We start from the raw sequence: 25,180 nt of genomic DNA on the forward strand, positions 1-25,180 counted from the left end.
TCACAAACAAATATTTATTGAGTACTTACTATGTGCCAGGAACCGCTCACCCCACAGAACAAAAATCAAAAAACAGGACAGAGGCAGCAGAAAGAAATTCTGAAGGAGGAAAGGGGGCAGCTAAAGAAAGCTGAGGGAACTGGGAAGCCTGAGGTGATGCAGGGCTGTGCCTTAGGCCTCTTCATCAAAATCTCTTCCCCTTCTGCGGTGGTATTCTGGCACTGCTGGAACTCTGAGACGAGGTCATTCATGTTCCTCTCGGCTTCCGTGAACTCCATTTTGTCCATACCCTCACCTGTGCACCAGTGAAGGCAGGACTTCCAACAGAACATGACTGTGAACTACTCAGAGATGCACTTGAACTCCTGGATGGCAGTGCTGTTGCCAATGAACGTGACAGCCATCTTGGGGCCATGTGACAAGATGTCAAAGACAGCAGTCTTGACGTTGTTGGAGATCCATTCCACAAGTAGTTGCTGTTCTGGTTCTGCACATTGAGCATCTGCTCATTCACCTTCTTCATAGACATCCATCCACGGAAGATAGTGGCCACAGTGAGGTACCTGCCGTGGTGGGGGTCACAGGCAGCCCTCATGTTCTTGGCATTGAAGACCTGCTGGGTGAGTTCAGCACAGTGAGGGCCAGATACCACTGGCTTCCACAGCTGGTGAGAAGGGCAAAGCCAGGGACGAAGAAGTGGAGACGTGGGAGGGGGCACCATGTTAACTGCCAGTTTGCCCAGGTCAGCATTGAGCTGGTCAGGGAAGCGCAGGAAGGTGGTGATGCCACTCATGGTGGCTGAGACCAGGTGGTTCATGTCCCCGTAGGTGGGCCTGGTGAGCTTCGGGTGTGGAAGCGGATGTCATTGTGGGCCTCTTTGTCAATGCAGTAGGTCTCATCAGTGTTCTCTACCAACTGATGGACAGAGAGGGTAGCACTGTAGGGCTCAACCACGGTGTCGAACACTTTGGGTGAGGACACCATGCTGAAGGTGTTCATGATGCAGTTGGGGTACTTTACTCAGATCTTGCTGATGAGCAGGGTGCCCATTCCAGAGCCAGTGGCTCCACCCAGCAAGTGAGTGGGTCAGCTGGAAGTCCTGCAGGCAGTCACACCTCTCAGTCTCCTTCTGTACCATATCCAGGACAGTTGACCAGCTCGGCCCTCTGTGTAGTGGCCTCTGGCCCAGTTGCTGCCTGCCCCGGATGACAGAAAACAAAGTTGTCTGGTCTGAAGATCTGCCCAAAAGGACCTGAGTGAAGAGAGTCCAAGGTCCCGGGTTCTAAATCCACCAGGATAGCTCAAGGAACATACTTGCCACCTTTGGCTTCACTGTAGTATTCGGAAATGCAGTCCACCTGTGGATCACTGTCCCCATGGTAGGTACCAGTGGGGTCAATGCCATGCTAATCGTTGATCACCTCCTAGAACTTGGCATTGATCTGGTTACCACACTGTCTGGTCTGGAGGTGCATGACTTCCCTCATGGTTAAGGTTTACTGTGATAAATTTTTTCTCACTTCAAGGTATGTACCAAGCAAGAAAAGGTATTAAGGTTTATTTTTTTCTGGGCTGGAAGAATGGAACGTGACCCCAGAGGCTGGAGCAGCGAAGTGAGATGCAAGCAGGATGGTAGAAAGATTCTGAGAAGCAGAAAAGTAGGGCGGGCGCAGCAGGGAAGGCATACAGGGCAAGGCATGGGGGAGGGGGCAGGAAAGGGGAGTAAGGTCACGAGATCTTACAAACACCTTGTAAAAATTTAGACATGGTCTATTATATTTTCTTGATTACTCTCAGTTATTTGGGGTGGGAGATAGTTGGATATGTTTTATTCTTAGAAAAATGCTTTCCTCACTCTTTAAGAAATTTTATTATTACTTTTATTTTATGCAGATGCGTACTGCCTACATGTATGTACATGCACCTGTGTTGCACACTGTTTGCAGAGGTCAGAAGAGGGCATCGGATTCCTCTGGAGCTGTAGTTACAGATGGTTGTTAGCTGCCATGTGGGTGCTGGGAACTGAACAGGTGTCCTGCAAGAGCAGCCAGTGCTTTTAACCACCAAGTCATCTCTCTATCCCCCTTTCCTTGCTTTTTAAATCACTACTTTCTTTTATAATTTTTGTCAGCTACATATTTCTTTTTACAATTCCAAATATCCTTTCCAATATACATATAAAATTGCATCTATATTTTAAATTTTTATTTATTGTTATTATTGTTGCTGTGATTTTTGTTGGTTCTTAGATAGGGTCTCTTTGTAGTTCCAACTGGCCTGGAACTTACTATGTAGACCAGGCTGTAGCCTCAAGTTCCGAGATTTGCCTGCCTCTGCCTCCTGAGTACTGGGATTAAAGGCCAGTGCACCACCAGACCCAGTTCACATCTATGTTTTTAGAATTCAACTTAAGAACGAATTATCTCATCTTTTTAATTTCCTTAACAATTAGCATTCCTCTACTACAAAAGAATTTATTTATTACATAACAGAATTTTAGAGCTGGTATATATTTAACTTCACCCCCTCTTCAACTACTGTTTTAGGTTAAACACAAGATTATTTTCAAGTTGCCTTTTCCTACTCTTAAACTCAGTCATACCTACAAAGGCTAGTAGAGTCCTTACCCTGAACTCTTTTAAAATATTAAGATACTTCATTTTTTGCACTATAACTCCATTCATTCTTTAACATAGTCAGCATCTTGTTTCACCAGTTAGTTGCTCCATCTAGTGGCAGAAAACCATTTTAGAGAATGTATTTTGTAATCACCATCCCACTTTCATCATTATCAACCCTGCCACACCTCAAGGATTTTCAAGGAAAGTTTAAGAACAGATTCTTGATTGAAAGCACCTTTCAAACCTTGACCCATACCTCCACCCTATATACCTAGGACATAAAATCTCTGAGCCTTAGTTTCCCCCATATGTAAATGTACTAGCATCAGGGGATATATAAATGTACATAAGGCATTCAGTTAAGTATCAGGAACCAGTCAACAGAGAGAGGGTAAGAAAAAACTATTATCTCCCACCCCTGACTCCTAATACCACTGTCCTACACAATGACGTCAAGCTAATCCTCCAATGCTTTCATCACCTACTTCCTTTTCCTTCAGTCACCTGCCCAATGAAATGCCACTCCCTAAGTCTTTCCCAACATGATCTTTCCTGACTTCCAGGGGAGCAGCCACCCTAAATCAAGTCAGCCCTTCAGTCTCTAACATGAGTCACGCATAATTAGTTGCTCTTTTGTTCTCTGCCCCAACAGAAAATGACACTTCATTGCCGTCTTCCTCTGAATCTTACTGGATCTTCCAAGTCATATTTAAGATACTAACTCTGCAAACCTTAGATTGGCTACAAGAACAATAATCATTCCTTTAGAATTCCAGGCATATTTACTACCCCCTCCCCTCCCAGACTTTTTCAATTATTTTATGTGAACTAGAACACGGATTTTAGAAGCTTTAAGAAACCTCAGGTATTATCCATTTAAATACACACGCATCCCTAAACAGAATTTCTAAAAGTAGAGCAGAAAATTAAACACAGCCCAACACATTATTTGTTTTTATAAAATGAATGAACAAATTAAAAACAAAGATGCTTATTACAGAATCCAAAGGCTGAAGCACTTTATTTAAAAAGTTAACACATTAAAGCAAAAACTTCCAACATTTTTATGCTAACAAAAAGCCAGAAAATGTTTTAACGCCACAAATTTCTTTTCTGTTTACATTTTCAGAGAACAAGAACTTTGATACAGAAGAAATCTTTGAACATTAAAAAAATGCCACAGCCATGTAAAAAATACACTAAAAGTTCTCACTCAAATACCAGCCCACTCTAAGTGTATAGAAATGCACACTATACATAACATGGAACAAAAGATTTTAATCTCTGCTGAGTCACTATGTCTGTGATCTTAAGCTCCCAAACCTCAATTTCTTACCTAGAGGATGAAGATAAAACCAGCACTCGCTCAAGTCTTCTGAGAACTGAAGAATTTACTAACATGAAGGCTCCACTGCAAACTAAAATGTGATAGGTTTCACTCACAGATGCACACACACACACCTAATAATGTCTGACAGCTACTCTGTGGTCTTTTTAATTTTCCTTTTCCTTCTGAAGAAGGGCCATATTTTGTTTTTTTCCTATGCTGTTCCAGGTCCCTCTTTTTGAATCTGCAGAAATGACATACTCATTCTTGGTCACGGTCACAGGGTTTAACAGTCTAAGTTTGACTTTAGACTACTTACTGTTAATACACCTTTTAAAGCAACAAACCCAGTTTGCTCCTAAGGAGCTAATGGCTTCTCATCTTGTAAAGGTAGGAGCATGTGTACATAAAATGGCATTTATAGGTGGCTGAACAGCATTCCAGTCTATTGCTCAGGTCTGTTTGCCTTGGTACCCACAATCCTTGGACCATAATGGTTTCAGTCTTATCCTATTTACACACCATCAATATATAAGTACACATGGCCTTTACAACAAACTTATCAGAGCTTGCATAAATTTGCCAAATTCAAGTTTAGAGTTTAAGACTTAACAAGTCAATGGAGTCTTATTTAACAACAGCCTACACAGAATTCCTCATCTATGCAAGAGACCTCTTCACAACCTCTAGAACATCCAGTGGGGAAACCATTTGCTCTCTGGGCAACACAAGTAGATACCAAAAACACAGGGAGTATGTACTGAAAGGTGCTAGAGAACTGAACTGAAAGATCCAAGCTTCTTTCTGTGGCTCTGGACTTACTATAATCCAACAAGTAGTGACAGCATTCTTTAAATTTTCATATGACAGATGAGAAAAAAAAAATCTGTTACCTAGAATCTAAACTACTTTCATAAGAACATAAATTTTTTTTTGGAAGCAATTATTTGTTTCTTTCAGAAATATGGTTAAAATAACCATTTTTTTTAAATAAAACCTTATAACTTCCAAGTACATGGGAAAAATTTTTTCAAAAGTTTAAGACTAAATAAAATAATTAGAAACATTTGTTTCAAACATCCTGGCTACCCTCTCCTCACTCCCAATCAGAATATAAATTATTCACCATAAATGTGTCCCCTAGATATCTGATCTCAAAGAGATACTTCCATTTTTAGCACTAAGTACACATCTTACTGCTTTGTCTCAAAGATTGGTCAAAATACCTAACGACCCTTAGTAATATTTGTAAAAACCTGCTGGATCTGGAGGAAGAAATGCTCAGCATGTCACCTGCAGTAAGGGCAGTAAGAGCAGAGGATTCTGGTAATAATTATGACAGGACAACATAACAGGAAAGATGGTACCCACCAGTGGGAACATGCACACCTGGGAAATATCTATCTGGACTGCTAGGCAGTTGCCCACAGACCTGAGATGTCTGTTGAGACTATCCCCACTTAGTCTAAGCACTGTGATCTCTTCCCAGGTACTACTGGCTGCCTTGGAGAATTAGCTCTGTTCACAGTCAAGACACTTTCTGGCTCTGCTGTCCAGAAATGATGTCCCCCTATCATTGACTACAGGCAGTAGCAGACCTGGTGATCAAGCAGACATCTTCAAAAACTTTCTAGGGTTCTCTCTATGCTTTGAACTCTTAAGAAACACCAAGATGCTTTGACCATAAAAATCTGAAGCTTCTTCAGCATCAGCAGTACTTTTACTGCCCCAGAAAAACAAGGTTTCTCACTCACACATGACTTAAGACCATCTCCCAGGTGCCTACCATTTCCACAGTCCTTGAGCTAATACAACACTTCAGGTACCAGCTGATGACTTCCCATGCCATAACCCCAAACAGATCTGATGTCAAGCCTATTTCTGGTTATTCACATAACCAAAACGAGTCCTAAGAGTCTCTGTCACTCACAGTACTGTCATACCACACCTACCAGTGAACAGTATGTCCTTAGAAGCTGTTCTGACTTAGGTACCCATGAGCCTAGCCTTTCAATACTACTGCTCTATAGGATCATTTTTAACAGTGAGGCCTGCTCTCCAGTTACTTGGATATAATCATTCAAGCAGGTGGTTTCCATCATCTGTGTTATACTACCACTGCTATTCATATAGGCTAAACAACTCAGGTATGTTTAGGAGGTAAGTTTGCTACAAAGAGCTCTCCACCAAAATTCTGCCTATTCTCTCAAACTTTAGGCCATGGCCAGTCATAATCCCCTCAGAGGCATCAGACAGTAACCTTGGGCTAACTCCTCCTTAAACTCCAACAGGACTATGAACTCTGGGCAAAACTGGTTCAGTGCTAAAACTGGAAACTGCTTTATGAGTCAACCACTAAGTCAAGGACTGTTTATTGAAGAAATGTCACAAGAAAAAAAGCAACAACAAAAGTAGCTGGCCTGGCTCACTACCAACCAAGTCACCCACTGGCACAGAAGACAATAGTAAAGCAAAGCAACTAGCATGCACAGAAGAGCTAGGTGAGACCAGAGGGACAGATGCAAGGGTGTTATTCCAGTCATCCCACAACAGAGACAGCCACAGCCAGGGAATTACTTAGGAAGCAGCAAAATTTATTCCTGTAAACAAACTCCTACACAGGGGTTTAAATTTTCTCTAGAATGGCAATTCATCAGGGCTCTAGTCAAATAAGCAAATGAATAAACAACAAAGCTATAAAACCAGAGTTTCACTGATTTGTTTTTATTTTTGCTTCTTTAAATAACAGCAACTTTTAATAAAACTAACACAGTAAAACCAGATCTGTAACAGTTATCAAAAGAAAGACGAAAGGAATGGCACAAAATAATCTGAGAAAGCAAAGGTTATTGAAATCCTGGTACAAGAAGACTATTAAAAACACAAACAACTGGCCAGGTGTCATGGAACATGCTGATAATTCTACCACTCGGACGGCAGAGGCCAGCCTGGTCTATCAAGTGAATTCCAGGCCAGTGAGATTTTGTCTAAACATCCTCCCCCCCAAAGAAAAACTCCACAAAGCCAGTGAGAGGGCTCAGCAGGTAAAGACACTTACCACCAAGGCTAAGTTTTATCCCAGAGACCCATAGGGTAGAAGGAAAGAATTGAGTTGTTCTCTGACCTCTACTCCATGTGTGTGCACTTGGTGGCACACACATAATATATAAAGAAAATGTAATTAACAACTCCTTCAATTCCATACCTTATCGATGGCTTTTCCAACTCGAGAAACACTGCTATGGATATCTTTGTGGTCTGAGGCCAATTTCTGAACAGTATCTTTTATTCTTTTGCAGCACTGTGTCAAAACAAGTGAAAGTGTCCCTGATAATTCAGCATCTTGGCCTATTTAATAAAAAAAAAAAAAAAAAAAGGAAGAAAGATGGTCAATCACCAAACCAAATCCAAAATATCATAGATGGGAGAAAAATGAAGAAAAATTAGTACCTGATTTGAAGATGGTCACATTCATAGGTGTTATTTTTCATTTTATTTTTAGGAACTCAAAAATTTTACTATTAAACAAATCACTTTCATAATAACAGAAATCAGCACAGAGTATGAGTAATACCACATGGCAGTATTACTATACACAAAGCATGTCGAAGTGAATAAACTCACATATTCAACTCAGTGTTTAAAATTCAGTTTAGGATATTTGCCATTACTTACATCTACACATCCTTACCAGTAAGCAATAGGCCTGGCCTCTGAAACCCAGTATTATACAGATAGAGACCTAGTGAAAGTAGCTGGGGCCCATCCCCAAAGTTTCTGATTCAATAATGGGGACTTGAGAATTTGAACAAGAACAAACTTAGACAATACATAGTAATAGTCATAACAAACATTTATTATGTACCCACTATGAGGCAAGTTTAGCAGTGAAACAGAGTCATCAAAAATCCTCTGGCCAGGGCTAGAGAGATGTCTCTTTCAGAGGACCTGAGTTCAGTTCTCAGCACTTACATGGCAGCCAACAGCTGCCTAGAGTTCCAGGGATCCAACACCATCTTCTGGTTTCCACATGCATTGCACATTGAACTTACACACACACACAGGCAAAGCACTCAAAAACTTTAACGTAAAAAAAAATTTTTTTAATCTTTCTAGTGCTGGGCTTGGTGGTACACACTTTTATTCCCATCACTCAGGAGGCAGAGATGGGCTTGAACTCTGTGAGTTTGAGGTCATCCTGGTCTACATAGCAAGTTTCAGACTAGCCAGGGCTAACAGTGAGATCCTGTCTCAAAAAAAAACCAACTAAACAAACAAACAAACAAACAAAATCCTTCTATTGCAAGATCGAAACAACACAAAATAAAGTAAACGAGACAGTATGACAAAAGATCCATGCTACAGGAAGGAGAGGGAAGGAGGATGGGAAGTGTGTGACCAATCAATTACCACCACCACCACCCCACAAAAAACAAGGATGATGGGCATTATGGACATGGTAGATCTCCCTGAGTGAATGGCATCTAAATGCAGTCATGACCGAAGTGAGGGAACTGGCCACACAGCTATCATGGGGAGTAGAGGAAGCATTCCAGTATAAGGCAACTAAGGTCTGTGGCAGTTGGGTATGGCAGACAATGCCTATAATTAGCACATGGGTGGGCTAAAGCAAGAGGATCATGAATTAGAGGCCAACCTGAGCAGCCCTCTCTCTCACACACACACACACACACACACACACACACACACACACACGCACGCACGCAAGCACGCACAGAGACGGACAGGCAGACAGACACTCTTGGAAGAATCGTTATGAGGCCACTGTGTCTAGAGAGAATTTCTGGCTCAAGAAACAATGGTGTCCTGGTTTTGCAAGGTCTTTTTAGCACTGTAAAGACTGGCTTTTACTCTGTGTGAAAGGGAGAGCCACTGCAAGGTTTTGAGCAGAGAGAGTACCTCCTGACGTTAACATTTTAATATGAGCACTCTGATAGCAGGAGTGAAAGAACAGTTGCAGATCAGTAAACTGGGAAGCTGTGGCAGCAATTCAGATGACAGTTGGCAATGGCCTGGCCTAGGATTTCCTGGCAGGGTAAGAGAAAGAGAAGGCCTCATAGCTGTCTCCAAGGTTTTAGCTTGAGCTACAAAGATGGAGTTGCCGACAATCAAGATGAAAAGTACTAAAAGATGAACATGTCTGAGGCTTAACTGAGGCTCACAAGCTTGAGGTATTGAATAGACATCCCAGCATACATGAGAGCCAACTGGATAAACAAATCTGGAGGTCAAGATCAATGTCAGAACTATAGGTACAAATTTGTGAGGCAATGGCATGTATCTTAAAGATAAGAAACTAAACCAAACCACCACACAGATACAGAGAAGTGGTGAAAGACAGACAGGAAAGGAACTGAAGCACTAACAGGAAAGGAAGATCAGTACTGTAGCAGGGAAAGCTAGTAAAAATGAAGAAACATGTAAAGGTACAGGGAATGAACAACTGATTATACTGCTAAAGTCAAGTAAGATGTGGACTGAGAATTGGCTAGTGGATTTACAACAAGGATGTCATCAGTGACCACAAAAAGTTTCTTTAAAGTTTCAAGGAAAAAATCCTAGAAAGTTGCAAGGACTGTGAAGAGGGAATACAGTAAGTCTGGGTCAGGCAACCACTGAAAGAAGTAAAAAGGTATGCAAACAGAAGGCAGTGCTCAAAAGGAGTCCAGTCCAGTATAGGATGGGCAAAACAGATGCTCCCTTCATCTCTAAATAGACTCGCACAAACTTTAAATCAGGTATTTCCAACTTCTAACATAATCTGTCTAATTTTGTCACTTTGCAACAATAAACTGCTTCAGTGTGAGACATGCCTGGTCTGTTTGTACTACTAAACCTTACCTAACACCACCACAGTGGCCTTACCTCCTCCACAAACCTCTGTCCATTGACTTATTCCCTCTTCTGAATCCCTGATAACTTCTGTTCTCTCCACCATCCTCTGGCATTCTACACTAGTTAACAACGTCTATACATAAGCCCTCATCAATCTCAACTAAACTTAAGCCCTTAAAGTGATACAAAGTTCTAACTGTAAACTACACACTCCACAATCTCACAGGCATAATACCCACAAATATGCAAGACACAGGAACTCCAACTGATGCGAAAGAAGCAAAGGAAGAACAATTAGAAAGCCATACTCAACAACTGATGCTAGCACAAGAGTCATGTGCAAAAGAATCACATCATATATGTAAAGCAACACAAAACAGAATAAAAACCTAAATCTAGAAGCCCAAACTATCAGAACCTTGTAAAAGTTCAGGGGCTGGTGAGCTGGTTCAGCTATTAAGAGCACTGGCTGCTCTTAAAGAGGACCAGAGTTTGGTTCCCAGCACTCACATGGTGGGTAACAAACCTTCAGTAACTCCAGTTCCAAGGGATCCAATGCCCTCTTCTGGCCTCCATAGGCACCGCACTCACATAATGTACTTTCATACACATAAAATAAAAAATCCGAAAAATTTCTTAAAAAAGAAAACAAGTTTATTCTGGATCTTGGATTCGCCACTGGCTTCTTAAATGACCTCAAAGGCACAAGCGACCAAGGAAAAAATAATTAAGTCAGACTTCATTAAAAACTTCTGGCCGGGCATGGTGGCAGAGGCCTTTAATCCCAGCACTCGGGAGGTAGAGGCAGGTGGACAGCCTGGTCTACATAGTAAGTTCCAGGACAGCTGGGGCTACAGGAAGACCCTGTCTCAAGAAGACCAAAACAAACAAACAAACAAACAAACAAACAAACAAACAAACACTTCTGGGCTGGGCAAGCCTGCAATCCCAGCCCGTGGGAGGTGAAAGCAGGAGGACCAACAGCTCAAAGTCAAGCTTTGGCTACAGGAAATCCTGTCTCAAAAAGCAGGAGAAAATGAAACAACAAAAAAGAAAACTAAAACAAAAACTTTGTGCACCATCAACACTATCATAAAAAGCAAACCCAATTCTTAGAACAAGAGAAAATATTTGCAAATCACATTCTTACTGTAATTTTTTTAAAAAAGACTCCAATAAAAACAAAGCTTAATTTATAGGAAAACATCACACATAGAATATATGAAGATGGGGATAGAACTCAGCAATGGGGCACCTGCCTAGCATTTACGAAGCCATGGGTTCAATTCCCAATAAATAGTAATAATAAGATAAAAACACTTCCGACTCAACAATAGTATGACAATTTAGTTTTTAACAGGCAGAAGGGGTCTAGGGAGATGGCTTAGTCAAGTGTTACTACACAGCATGAAGACCTGAGTTCAGATCCCCACCACCCACATTAAAAGCTGACACAGCAACCCACTCCTATAATCCAGCAGAGCATGCCTGTGATCCCAGTGCTGGGAATGTAGACAGAAGAGGGTCCTGGGGCTTGCTGGCTGACCAGACTAGCTACGTCTGTAAGCTCCAGGTTTAGTCAAAGACCTGGGACAGTCATATGCTACAAATTAATGGTTTGGTCAACAATGGGCCACATATATGATGGGCTATCCCATACAGCTTAAGTGTTTAGGGGGTTACACCATCTCAGTTTGTGTAGGTACACTATAATGTTTGTACAACAAACTGCCTAGCATAACAGGGCATTTCTTAGAACATGCTTCTGTTGTTAAGCAATGCCTATCTGGAAGCTCAAGAAAAATAATGGAATAATCTGAAAGAGAACCCTGGGAAAGCCCTGTTCAGACAGAAGGACACTACTAATGCCTTTTCAAATGGATTCAGTGGAAAGCAGCCAAAGGCAAAAGTCAGGCTTGAAAACCAGTAAAATGACCAGACTGACTGTGATTTGACCAAACTTCTAGGTCATAATGGGAGAATCCTTATGTTCTCCCAGTCTTTCCATGAAAACACAACCTGCTTCCAGAAGAACCTTCTCATCAAAGAAATCTAATTAGATTTACTTCCTAGATATAAAATGGAAATTAGCAAGACAACTGCCTTCACTATAACTACAGTAGACCCCAGCTGGCCACTTGTCACCAGGATAAAATCCTGGGTCTACTGTGTCTTTTCAATATGATAAACTCCCTGGATCCCATATGCACAACTGAGGCACTGTCATTCCTAACAGTCACAAGTACATTCTAAGGTCACTTTTATCATGACTTTATTAAACAATCATGAGCATTAGCATGTTAAAACCAAGCAAAGCACCAACACATGTGATTTGTTAAGCTAAAAAATCATTTCCTTGGGCTAGACAGATGGCTCAGCGGTTAAGAGCACTGGAAGCTCTCGCAAAGGGCCCAAGTTCAATTCCCAGCACCCACAGGGCAACAAACAACGATCTATAACTCCAGGTCCAGGGGATCCAACGCCTCTTCTGACCTCCACAGGTATTCCACAACACTGGTGCACGTCCACACATACATATAAAATAAATAAAAATAGTAAGTTAAAAAAAATCATTTCCTTTACAACTGGCGATTGTAGCTGAGCAGTAGAACACTTGCCTAGCATGCAGGAGGCCATGGGCTTGATGCCCAGTAAAGCAAAAACAAACCTAAACAAACTTTTCAATGTATCAGAATGGCACCTTTTCTTTTACTATTATTATTATTATTTATTATTATTATTATTATTATTTTGTGGTGGTGGTTGTCCCTCTTTTAAGACAAGGTCTCACTCTGTAGCCAAGGCTGGCCTAGAAACTCACTTTGCAGATGAGGCCTCAAATTCAGTGACCCTTCTCACTTCAGTCTCCTGAGGGCTGCTATTAATGGGTGAGCCACCACACCTACCTAGCTAGCATCTATTGTAAACAGATTTTAAGTATAATATTTCCAGAAATTTAAGTCAGTGTCTCCTCTAAAACCGGACATTTGCCAAACTAAGTAAGACATAATTGAATTGACTTCTGTTTTTTGTGATGCCTAGTTAAGACTTCAAGATCCACCCTTGGGCTTTCCTGCCTAAACATTTCAGTATTTATGTCTATTAGTTTCACAGACACAATGTATTAGAAAAATGCTTGTTTCCATAGCACCCTGTGCTTCTCCATCAGGGTTTCATGCTTCATTGTATATACTTGTCCATCATTCCCACAAAATCAACAGAAATGACGAAACATGGCTGTCTAATCTCCAACATTTACCATGGTAACCGGTACATAATAGACATTCAGTAATTTGTTATGTTGTTGGTGGTCGTGGTGGTTTTGTTGTTTTTGGATACAAGGTCTTACTTTGTAGCCCAGACTGGCTTCAAACTCACACTCCTACCTTCACCTCCAAAGTACTAGGATTCCAGGTATGCACCAACATACCTGGCTCAATAACCCTTTACAAAATGAATATAAAAATAATAAATTATGCATTACTACAGTCTAAATTTCAAGTCCGCCACTGGAGACTCTGGTAATACCAATATACTTCTAAAACTGCCAGCAGTTTCACAAACAGCAGTTTGTGAATTTAACCCACCCATCTTGCAAGATGTTCAGTGTCTACTACACAACAACACTACAGCCTACATTCTCTGAAAGTCAACATAAACCAGGTAATGATAGTGCCCCTATTTCCCAATGAAATTAGTGTCTAAGAAAATCCCACAGAATCTTTACATGAGTGCATGCATGCACACATTGTCTCTCTTTTCCTCCCTCTATCTCCCCTAGAACTATTAGCAAGTTCGTTTTCAGCAGAGTCACAGGATGCAAGTTGCATACATATGTGTACACACACTCCAGTTTTCAAGTAAGACATATTCAGGAAATAAAGTCCTCCTGCCTCCTCCTTAGTTGTAAGTCCTTTCTTCCAAATAATACCTGCCTACCACCAGACCCTAGAAATTCACAGGTTTGTATTTGACTCAAGTCACTGTGAGTCTCTTTGTATGATAAAAGTATCCCAGGTTGTATTAAAGATGGAGTTACATGGATCTCAGCTTCAGTTTATAAAAGTGTATCCTGGGCCAGTGAGATGGCTCAGCATGTAAAAGTCCCTGTCACCAAGACTGATGACCTGAGTTGAATCCCTGGAACCTACATAAAGGTGGAGAGAACTGGCTCCACAGAGGTGTCCTCTGACCTTCACACATGTGCTGTGGCACCCACACACAAATAAATTCAATTTAAAAAATTTAGTGTCTGGGACTAGAGCAATGGCTCAGAGATTAAAAGTATTGGCTGCTCTTCTAGAAGGCCTAGTTCCCAACACCCACAAGGTGGCTAACAAATACCTGTAACTCCAGTTCCAGGGGCTCCAACTCCCTCTTAGGCACTGCATACATGGATGCACTTATATACATGTATGCAAAACACTCATACACATAGAAGAAAAAGTTTTGTTTCAAAAATTGTGCATCCTGAGAAAAAGTACAGGAAATACAGCAAACACTTAAAAGGGGTGCCCCACAAAGCTAAAAACTATAGAATGTTCTAGTTACATCTTGGGGTTATTTGTTCTGTATTTCTCTTTATTCCTCACAAAGCTAAGACAGCCATGTATGTGCCCAACTATGTGGTATTTTGGCCCACCTAATTCGATCAAATCAAAGATTGACAACTAAATTCTTACCCAGTATTCAAATTTTAAATTTGTGCTTATTTTCATGATATAAAGGAGAGGAGTGGGGCTAAAACAATTGCATGAGCACACACTATTAACAAAATAAACCACTGTCAAAACCACACAGCTGGCTGATAAACAGCACCGGAATGCAGAAGCTGAAAATGTCTGCCCACCTGCTGACAATCCAAAGTTCGAGTCTATAAAGGGAAGCGTAAAGGTGTCAATGTATCATAAAGTACAGTCTGCTCGGCAGTCAAGCATGTAAGAGATGAGGCCCTCTACAGTGGAAAACATATAAAACACAGGCAAAACACAAAAAAGTATCACCAATCCCAAGATGATGATTCAGATTTTCAAAAAGGTACTACCTAAGATGAAAATATTTTGGTAGAAATAAACTGTCAGATTCCCCACAAATCACAGACCCCATGTAAGAGTCTCATGAATATCCATCCTAGAGGCAGAAAAAAAAAGTGTATCTTAGTTTATAAATATTGCATATATTATACTTGAGCTCTGAGTTACTCAAAATTAACTACACTTTCCCAAAATAGCTAGTCTTAATTTAATTAAATAGAAAGCAAAATAGGAGATAAGTATGACACAGATAAGCAGAAAGAAATTCATTCAGGAAACATAATCCTAACTGTACCTAAATGAAAACTCACACCTCATAAATACACATTCAGAATTCAATTCAAATTCAATTTAGAATTCAATTCAAAATTAGTTCCTAAAAACAAAACAAAACAAATAAACCAGTCAACCACAGGGGCTAGATAGCAGCTGTCTGTTGGTAGATACCTCTTGTATCCAAAACCATTCATCTCTAAAATGAATGGTTGAGACACATAGGCTTCTTGTAGTATTTAAATTTTTTAAATTTATTTTTCTTTTATGTGTATTATGCCTGCATGTGTGTAAGTGCACCCATGTAGTGCAGTGCCTGTGGAGGACAGAAGAGGGTACCGGATCCCCTGGAACTGGAGTTATGGATGGTTATTAGCTGCCATATGGGTATGGGGATTCGAACCTGGGTCTTCTGCAAGAGCAGCCGGTGCTCTTAACTCCTAAGTCATCTCTCCAGTCACTCTTGTAGCATTTAAATCTGGATTTCATATTTAAAAATCAAACTCAGGCCCAGGGAGATGACTCAGCAGTTAAGAGCACTGACTGCTCTTTCAGAGAACCCAAGTTCAGTTCCCAATATTCACAAGGCAGTCAGGCAGTCACACAACCATCTGCAACTCCAGTTCCAGGGACTCTGACACCCTCTTCTAGCCTCAGTGGGCACTGCATGACATAGGTGCACTTACATACACATTCAGACAAAACATTTATATACATAAAGTTAAAAATAAATTTAAAAAAAAATATCAAACTCAGGTTTCTTCTCCCTTGCTTCCAAACTTTTCTGTTTTCTTTTTGGTTCTGTAATTATCTATGTCACTCATGATGAAAATCTTAGATTAATCTTTGATTTTTCCAGCCCTTACTACTCTGCCAGGCTCCATCCCTGGCACAAGTACTACTGGTGATTCTTTAAAAAAAAATTTTATTTTGTGTACTCGTGTTTTGACTGCACGTATGTAAGTGTACCATGTGCATTCAATGCCTGTGAAGCCAGAAGGGGGTGTCCGATCCCCTGCAACTGTATCTACAGATGGTTATTAACTGCCATGTGGGTACTGGGAATAGAACCTGGGTCCTCTGCAAGAGAGGCCAGTGTTCTTAACTCCTGAGTCACCCCTGAGTCATCTCTCCAGCCCCAACACTTGGTAATTCTTTCTTCACAGATTCCTTATTGGGAATCTCTTTAGATTTCTATCACTACTACCTTAGGATGGGTCCCTTTCATCAAATCTAGGCTGACACTTCCTTGTCTTCTTGCCTCTAGTCAAAACTCATTCCCAACTCCAATCCAACACTGCTGGCAGCTGGTCTCCAATCACACCCCTGTCCCATCCTTAATGAAAATGTCCTCAGATCACCCCAAACCATTCAATGTCTTCCTAATTTATCTCTTTCCCTGGTACCCATGACTCTATAAAATGTTTCCAATTTAGTATTAATGCTTTTATACTGTCTTCCTCCACCACATCCCTTTTCTACACCTTTGATCTTGCCATCCTCTTCTCTTGGCTCTCCATCCCATCTTCCTGCTCCCACATTCCATCTGTTATTAAAGTTTGCCATAGGTAGAAGTCCCTGCCCTTCTTGTCTCTACCACTCGTTCAGCACTTGGCCTACATATATGGCATTGCATTATAGGCACTGTTTTGTTAATTAGATTCAAAGTTCTTAGATGCTTGCCCTTTGTAACTTTTACAGACTTAAGAACTACCAGACTTAACTTTACAGACTTAAGAACTACCAGACTTAACTTTACAGACTTAAGAACTACCAGACTTAACTTTAACTGTTGTTAAAAGGAATTTTGCTGAACTAGGGATCAAACTCAGGACCTTCTGCATACTAGGCAAGCACTTACCACAGAGCTGTATTCCTAACCTTTAAAAGGAATGCTGATGTGCTATCTGAAAATGACTCTAGAATTTTCTAAATTTAAATTTTATTTATCTTGAATATATAATACATGCAAGCAATTTGAATCCAGATAATTTGAATGCAAATAATAAAGAGGATACCTGGGGATAAATTTCTATCACATTCTTCTTCCAGGACTACCTAGTTGCTAACTGACTGGTAAAGATGCCAATTTCCAGAAACTTTAAAAAGAATTTGGGGAATGAGACTTAGTGGTAGAGTGCTTGCCTAGCATGCGTGAGACTTAAGCTACTTCTTACCAGACTTAAGCTACTTCTGCATATAACTGGTGATAGCTACCTGACTGGGTGATTTATATTTCAACTCATGTTCTTCCTAAAGGTGTTTTTATCCACTACCACCACCACCCCCCTTCTCTGACTTACCAATATTTGTTTCAGCAAAGTAGTACATTTCTGGCCTTTTTTCCCCTTTCGAAGGTAAAAACCTGGTTTGTCCAACTAACTTAAGCTCCTTGAAGACTGTCTTGCAGCTTTTTCAGTATTCCTTATAATGTTTTTAAGTAAGCAGACCACTGGGCACAGGATTCCAGGTAGCCTGAAATACCTGGCAAGATCTGCCTCAAACAAAAACAAAACCCAACTATACCCTATTTTATAGACTTCAAAGCCAGTTTGTATTTCATTTCCCATTTCATTCTCCTAGAGGATAGTTTACAAGTTTATGTCTGGGGGACTGGGGGAGGGGGGGATGACAAGACTGTAAACCAGTCAAGTAGCAAACTCCTGCATATACAAATAACCTACAAACACCCTCCCCTATACTTTATGACATCTCTAGATCTCCAGATCACTCACCTTAACATGACGTAAATGGGATATAGATTGTCCTAATGCATTGTTTAGCATGTTCAGTATCAAGTATTTCCCATCCATAATTGAAGCCATAGATGTAGACATAGGATTCATGAACATGATGGACTGATTACTGCTCTACAAGTACAAACTCACCTAGCTTCCAAAATCCTGGAGGACCCAGGGCCATCTGTAATGTTTCTTAGAAAACGAATCTCTTCTCCATTCCCTTTTTTTTTTTTTTCTTAAAGACAAGGATTCATTATGTAGCCTGGCCTGGAACCCATACATAACTATCCCTACCTCCCCTGTGCTGAGATTAAAAGCATGCACTATCACAGCCAGTCCAAATATTTTTAACATTTTTTTAATGTGTATAAGTGTACTGCCTGCATGTATGTAAAGTGCACTTGTGTCATGCAATGCCCTGGGGGTCAGAAAAGGGTGTCGGATCCCCTGGAACTGGAGTTATGACAGTTGTTAGCCACCATGTGGGTGCTGGGAATTGAACCCTGGTCCTCTGCAAGAGTAGCCAATGCCACCTCCCCAGTCCTAGTCCAAATATTTTGTATATCAATAATTGGATAGGGACTTGAGAGATGGCTCAGTGGTTAAGAGCACTGGCTACTCTTGCAAAGGACCTGAGTTCAGTTCCCAGCACCCACATAGCGGCTAACAATCGTCCGTAACTCCAGCTCCAAGGAATCCAACACCCTCTTCTGGCTTCTACTGGCATTGTATACACATGGTGCACTTACATACATGCAGACAAAACACTCATACACATAAAATAAAAATAAATCAAACAACAATTGGATAACAAATCTACATGGATTTCACAAATACAGAAACTCAAAAGATAACATATAACCTAACACTGCTTCAGGAAGAGCAGAAATCACTATCCAGGCCTCAAGCTTACAAGGAGAAACTCTTGGTAATATAAGCTTCACGGCCTTCTCAAAGTTGCTAAACAATCATTCTACACCAAGACATATAATCACCAAACCCAAATAAGGTGAAAGCATGTTCCTAAAAGCATTCAGTCTTGTCAGGCATTCCAGTCTCTGTCCTTCGAAGAACTGGCCTAACACCTAATCTAAGGGGAAGGGTCCTTGTACTCTTCTACAAACTCATGGTGCTTTCAAATGCCTGGTTGGAGAGCACCACCTCCCTGGTATCTATCAACTTCTACAAGTGCCAGGAGACTCAAAATACATACTTACTCAGGCCAGCACCCTCCACAATTTCGCCTTAACTGCATTTGCTGTCATTTTCAAAGACTATGGAAGCCTTATAGAAGAAGCAGGGCCTCAAAAATAGGTCAATCTTAGAACTGGGCATGGTGACATTTGCCTTTAATCCCAACACTCAGGAGGCAGATTTCTGTGAGATCAAGGCTGGTCTGGTCTACACAGCAAAATTCCAGCCAGCTGGGGCTATAAGGAGACCCTATTATCAAAAGGACCCCCCCCAAAAGACAGTAATACTTTGAGAAACGTTGTTGGCAATGTAGAGCAAGGCCATGAGCTCTATCGGCCACCTTCACCTCCATGTGGAGAAAACTCTGTGAAGGAAGGCAATCAAGGAAAGCAAAGACAGAAGACAAGGCTTCTCAATGATCTTTTCTGTGCCTCTGGAGCCAGCTTCACATAACTTGGGCCTATTTAGTTAAATGTATGAAAATTAGACTTTAATTAGAACTATTATGTCCCCTAAACCAAAAGAGTACTGAGTAACATACCAATCTAAATGAATAAAGTTCCAAATAACAGAGAATTATCCCTTGAATGAGCCTGGAAAGAAAGAGGTAGCAAAAGTTAAATCTGCTTCTAAACCCAACTCCAAACACATTCTCACTACCTAAAATAGCCCAAGTATCCTGGGCTTTTACGGTATTTGAACAATGGTGCAGCCACCCACCCAAACTTTTATTTATGACTACTTACATGCTACTTTCCACACTAGATGGAAATGCAGATACACACTATATTCGGTACAAAACTCAAAAGGCATTCTTCTCAAGAGTATCTTACTAGTTACTAGTGAGTTTCAGCAAATAGAGAGGGCCTGGCTATATGGCCTACTCTGAGTTCACTAAAGAATATGGCTGAATGAGCCTACCAGACTCTGATCCTTTACTAGCATGCAACAACACATGCCTGACACCAGTAGGCTCCGGTGAGCATAGAGCACTTATACAAATGTGTACATGTTTATAACATGTACAATTCAAATTCTACAATAGAAGCTTATGCCTAAATACTCAACCCTCAATCACTGGTTTCTGTCTATTAACATAATAGCGTATCACAGAATTGAGTGTAAAATGTGACTGCCATAATTTTTATCTCACTTGCTCAATTACCTTCACATCTGTCACCCTCAAACTTAAAAATAAAAAGAGCTCTGACACTAGTAACCAAATTTTCAGCTAGGAGATAAACAAAGGTAGGAGTCATGGTTTAAATGAGTTTTACTATTACACAATACACACAAAAACTGAATCTGGGGCTGGAGAGATAGCTCAGCGATTAAGAGCACTGACCTTTCTTACAAAGCAGGGATTCGGTTCCCAACATGATGGCTAACAACTGTCCATAACTCAAGTTCAACTGTCCATAACCCAAGTTCCAAGGAATCTATCGCCCTCTTCTGGCCTCTGCAGGCACGGCATGACACCCGTGCATTTACATACATGTAGGCAAAATACTCATACAAATAAACTAAAAATAAACAAATTTTTAAAACTGAGTTTTAAGATGCTAATATGTTTATCACTTCAACTGTGGGAATCAAAGGTGTCTTTAACCAGCTTGCCTATTCACAGTAAGTGTAACTATAAAGTTAAAGCCATTTAATAAGTGACAATATTAACATACACACATTTTTATTTTTAGTTTCCCAGGATCAAAATGGTCTCACACATGCTAGGCAAGCACTCTACCACTAAGTCCCATTCCCCAAATTCTTTTTAAAGTTTCTGGAAATTGGCATCTTTACCAGTCAGTTGGCAACTAGGTAGTCCTGGAAGAAGAATGTGATAGAAATTTATCCCCAGGTATCCTCTTTATTATTTGCATTCAAACTATCTGGATTCAAATTGCTTGCATGTATTATATATTCAAGATAAATAAAATTTAAATTTAGAAAATTCTAGAGTCATTTTCAGATAGCACATCAGCACTCCTTTTAAAGGTTAGGAATACAGCTCTGTGGTAAGTGCTTGCCTAGTATGCAGAAGGTCCTGAGTTTGATCCCTAGTTCAGCAAAATTCCTTTTAACAACAATCTAAAATTAAAAAAAAGTGGCATACCCTTAATTCATACAGTTGTAATTTTCCCAACTATATTTTAAACATATTGGGACTGCCGTATTGTTTCAGTCTTTTTGTTCTCATTCTAACACACACACACACACACACACACACACACACACACAAATGCTAGTAAGAAATTTTAAAATTTTCCTAAAAAACAAACAAAACATATAATCACACAAGCCAAATCACTAAAACCAAGATGTGCTTCCCAGACCACTGATGTGAATAATGACTTCATTTAGTACATGAACTAGTATTAAATCTGCTAAATTGTTTTTATTACATAGTTTATTATACCTAAGACCAAATCTATAAATCCATGACCTCACAAATATCAGTGTCTCGAATGAAGATAAATCACCTTAAGTAAAATCACAAGCCCTTCTGAGGATGAGTGTACATACATGTATTACCCAAATTAGATCAAGGACATACTGGAAAAGATCCCCAGCCAGCATCAACCACACTGATCTTACACTAGACCAAAACTGAGAGGCAGACACAGCTAAATGACAGGCGTGCTCTTTCCCTTCAGATGGGGAATTAAAGAAACTGAAGTTCAACCAAGATAATTAAGGCTAAGCAGCAAGTTTCAATACAATTTTGAACTTCTGATAAATTAGGTTGAAAATGATAGTACCAGGGCTGGAGAGATGGCTCAGCAGTTAAGAGCACTGGTTGTTCTTGCATACGAACCGGGTTCGAATCCCAGCACCCATATGACCGCTAACAACTGTCTGTAACTCCAGTTCCAGGGGATCCGACAGCCTCTCCTGTCCTCCACAGGCATTGCACGACACGGGTGCACTTACGTACGTGCAGACAATACACTCATACACATAAAATAAATAAAAATGAGTGCACCCACTACAGCCTCTGGTATGCTCCCCACTGCCTCCATCTCCTATCTAAAGCAGTTCCAAGACACAAACAGAAGCCTCTGGAGTCAGACTCCACAAAGAGGAAGGGACCTGGCTCAATGGAATTCCCTTCTGTTCTGCCCAGTTCTCTACTGTGCTTTCACACTCCCATTAATTACCCCTAGTGCCCTAGAACAACCCAAAAGCCAAGCCTGCACTTCCCTTTCAGTCTTAGACTCTAACTTATTCCTCTACCAGAGGCTGGACACCACCATTTTAAAAATACCCACCCCAACGTTTTCCAGTCTGATGAACTAGTGACAGATTAAGTGGCATAAAGTAATTTACCAGATGTGAGTGAGCAGTCTATGTACCCTCACTCTCCTGAAGTATATGCACTAAGAAATTTGCATTTTAAAGAGAGATGACTAATTAGAGAATTTTTTATATGAAATAATTCTGGGTTACAGAGAGGTAATTTAGGCTCACAGCAGGACTAGTTCCAGGCCAGCTGCCAGGCTAGCCCCCTTAGAGCAATGTTTCCAACCTGGAATAAGGTTGAGACAGTGGAAGAGCTTGTCAACAGAGCTTATTAACTAAACTCCAGTTGACTACAACTAGTTTCCAACACAAATTCTCTAACTATGCTCATTAACTACAGTTGTCTACTATCCCCTTTACCTCAAGCATCTCACTGCACTTGCATTAAACCCCCCAGAAACTGCCTCTCTCTTTGAAACTCAACTCATTTCCTGCTACAGGTAAAGGATGATTTTGAAACAGGAAGTCATCAACCAGTATGATACCAGGATTCTGTGTAGGATCTTGGGGAGTGTTTATAGTCCCCAGGGTTCTACTTTACTCATTCTCATTCTTTCAAGAATATTATCACAAATAAGCTCAGAGAGTAAGATCCAAAGCCCTAACAGAGCACAACTGGAGTCCCTATCTCAGATCACAGAAGCCAACCAGGTGACTTGCCCAGACAGGTACACTCAGAGCCTTAAAATGGAGTCGTAAACTCAGTTTTCAGTAGATAAACCTTTGAAAGGGCCATATTTAAGATTCAACATAATGCCCCTCTCAAATCCTTCCCATCTAGCCCCTCAATCTCTGATCGAGTGCCCCCAAAAGGAAATGCTCCTTCCGCCTCTCCAAGTCTAGGCCCTTCATTCATTCTCTTCTCTTGCTAGTTCCTTCCTTTGGGTGAAAAGATAATGAGGGAAGTGGGTGTCTTCAAGCACTGAACTAGAGCCACCTTGGATTGCCTTCCACTTTAGTATGTGTATTTTTCTTCTTAACCCCAATAACCTGATTTGTCTTAACTCGGTAATACATGCACAAAGGGTCATGTAACAGATGAGGGGCCTCTTTTTTCTAATTCCTTACTCCTTTCCCCCTTTCTATTTCTGCTTGGTTGAACCTTAGTTGTGTTCAGACCCTAAGGTCTTTTGTCTTCACTGTCTACGCATCCTATGAAGGGTTCCATTGCCCTCTTCAAAGTATCAGAAAACAGATGACACACCTATAATCCCAGCACTTGAAAGGTGAAGACGGGAAGATCCAAAGTTCAAGGCTGGCCTGGGCTACCTAGTGAGACCCCATCTCAAAACACCACACACAAAATACCCACCAGTCTTAGACCAACAAGGTGTCCCAAGACCTTGGCTCTATCTTCAAATTCCCCAGTCTTTTCCAAACTCTTACTTCCCAGTTTGTATCACTAGATCATCACCAAACTCAACCAAATTTCTTTTTCCACACAGCCATCAACGCCTGCTTTTTCCATATTATTTACACTGCAACCCTTCCTACAGTTTAAGTACTTATTTCCCATCATATTTCAACTACGATGGCTCCAAGCTTGCTTCTTCCCCAGAGTTCCAATGTGCCTGCTCTGTCCAGAAGTCCTAAGACTCCCTTCCCATGAAGGACCAGTCACCCTCAGCTGAAACTGTCTGGGAAAAGAAGGTGTAGAAGGAGAGAAGCTGAGCCAAACTGCCTTCATCGCACCTGCAACAACATCTGCATTTCTCTTTGGCTAAAAAGCATCCCTTTATATTAATTTCTGTTCAGCCTACAAATTGACAAGGCCCCAGTTTTTTAATGAATCCATTAAATTAAAAGGCCTTCTGGTTCAGGAGCCACAGTTCATTGGAGCAGACCTTTAATGTTATTTTTGAAAAACAAATCCCCTTCTCAACCAGCTTCCTCAAGCTAACTCTGTCCCCAAGACCTCGGGCAATTATGAAATAATCTAGGCAAAAACACTTTCTACAGAAGACCTGCTTTCTGAAGGAATACCAAGCACAAACTGGACCAGGTGAGGCAAGTCACTAATTCGGGCCACCACTGCTTGTTTAGTCTTAGAAGTGCCGAACGGATAGATTCGGCCGGTTTCCTCGGAATCGGGTCAGTGCTTTTGAGGGGTTCAGGGGAGCTGCTTGCCCCCCATTAGTCAATCCATGAAGCTGCAGGAGCCGCGGTTCTGTGGATCCACTGCTAAGAACATCCGATTTTCAAGCCCCAAAGTGACCCAGAAGAAAGTCTCTGGGGCCAAGGACTGGGGGTGAGGATCCTGCTCTGACCCCCTCCTCACTCGGACCTCCTATTCCCACACACAAGCCGCACACCTGCGGTCCGCATATCACGGAGGACGCCCCCCCACCCCCCCCCGGGCCGTGTGCGTCTCCGGGTGGGTTCGCGCTCCTTCGAAATGAACCGCGAGGTGGCCGCAGGCTCGCGGTTAACCCGGCGCGGGAAGGAAAAGCGAGCCGGGCCTGGGGAGCAGCAGCAGTCGCGCCGGGCCCTGGCGCCCGCGCCCACCCGGCCGCCCTTACCGTGGCTCTGCAGGATCTCGTGCTTGAGGCCGCCGGTGTAGTCGATGAGCTCCTCCAGGCCGCGCTCGCACAGCTGCCCGTAGCCCGAGAACTTGTGCAGCACCTTCTCCAGCTCGCGCTCCACCGTCACACACTGATCCATGCCGGAGACCGCGGCGCTCGCCTCCCCGGCTCCCGGGGGTCCGCGGCGGTTCGGCCCGGGCCCCGCCGAGGCCGCGTCCTGCTCCTCGTCCCCCAAGGCGGCCGGCGGTGAGGGTGGCTGGGACGCAGTGGGCGCACTAGCCGCGGCGCCCGGGGAGCCCCGCGCAGCCCGTGC

The 25,180-nt window shown here is 41.6% G+C and overlaps 1 protein-coding gene and 1 pseudogene across 3 annotated transcripts in view; both read right to left on the reverse strand.

The window, feature by feature from the left end:
* The window catches only part of Rmnd5a (required for meiotic nuclear division 5 homolog A), a 55,671-nt gene extending 30,497 nt beyond the window's left edge, over nucleotides 1–25,174 (reverse strand). For all 3 annotated transcript variants that reach the window (XM_008836731.3, XM_008836730.3, XM_008836729.3), the window contains exons 1-2: nucleotides 24,865–25,174; nucleotides 7,154–7,296 (exon numbers count right to left, since the gene is read on the reverse strand). In XM_008836731.3, coding sequence (XP_008834953.1) covers nucleotides 7,154–7,296; nucleotides 24,865–25,006 — 285 coding nt within the window. In that variant the 5' untranslated portion in view covers nucleotides 25,007–25,174. The remainder of the gene's footprint in view (nucleotides 1–7,153; nucleotides 7,297–24,864) is intronic.
* Nucleotides 172–1,490, reverse strand: LOC103737048 (annotated as a pseudogene).
* Nucleotides 25,175–25,180: the final 6 nt, after the last annotated feature.

Source organism: Nannospalax galili, unplaced genomic scaffold (genome assembly GCF_000622305.1).
Source record: "Nannospalax galili isolate Female #2095 unplaced genomic scaffold, S.galili_v1.0 scaffold138, whole genome shotgun sequence".
Classification (NCBI taxonomy): Eukaryota; Metazoa; Chordata; class Mammalia; order Rodentia; family Spalacidae; genus Nannospalax; species Nannospalax galili.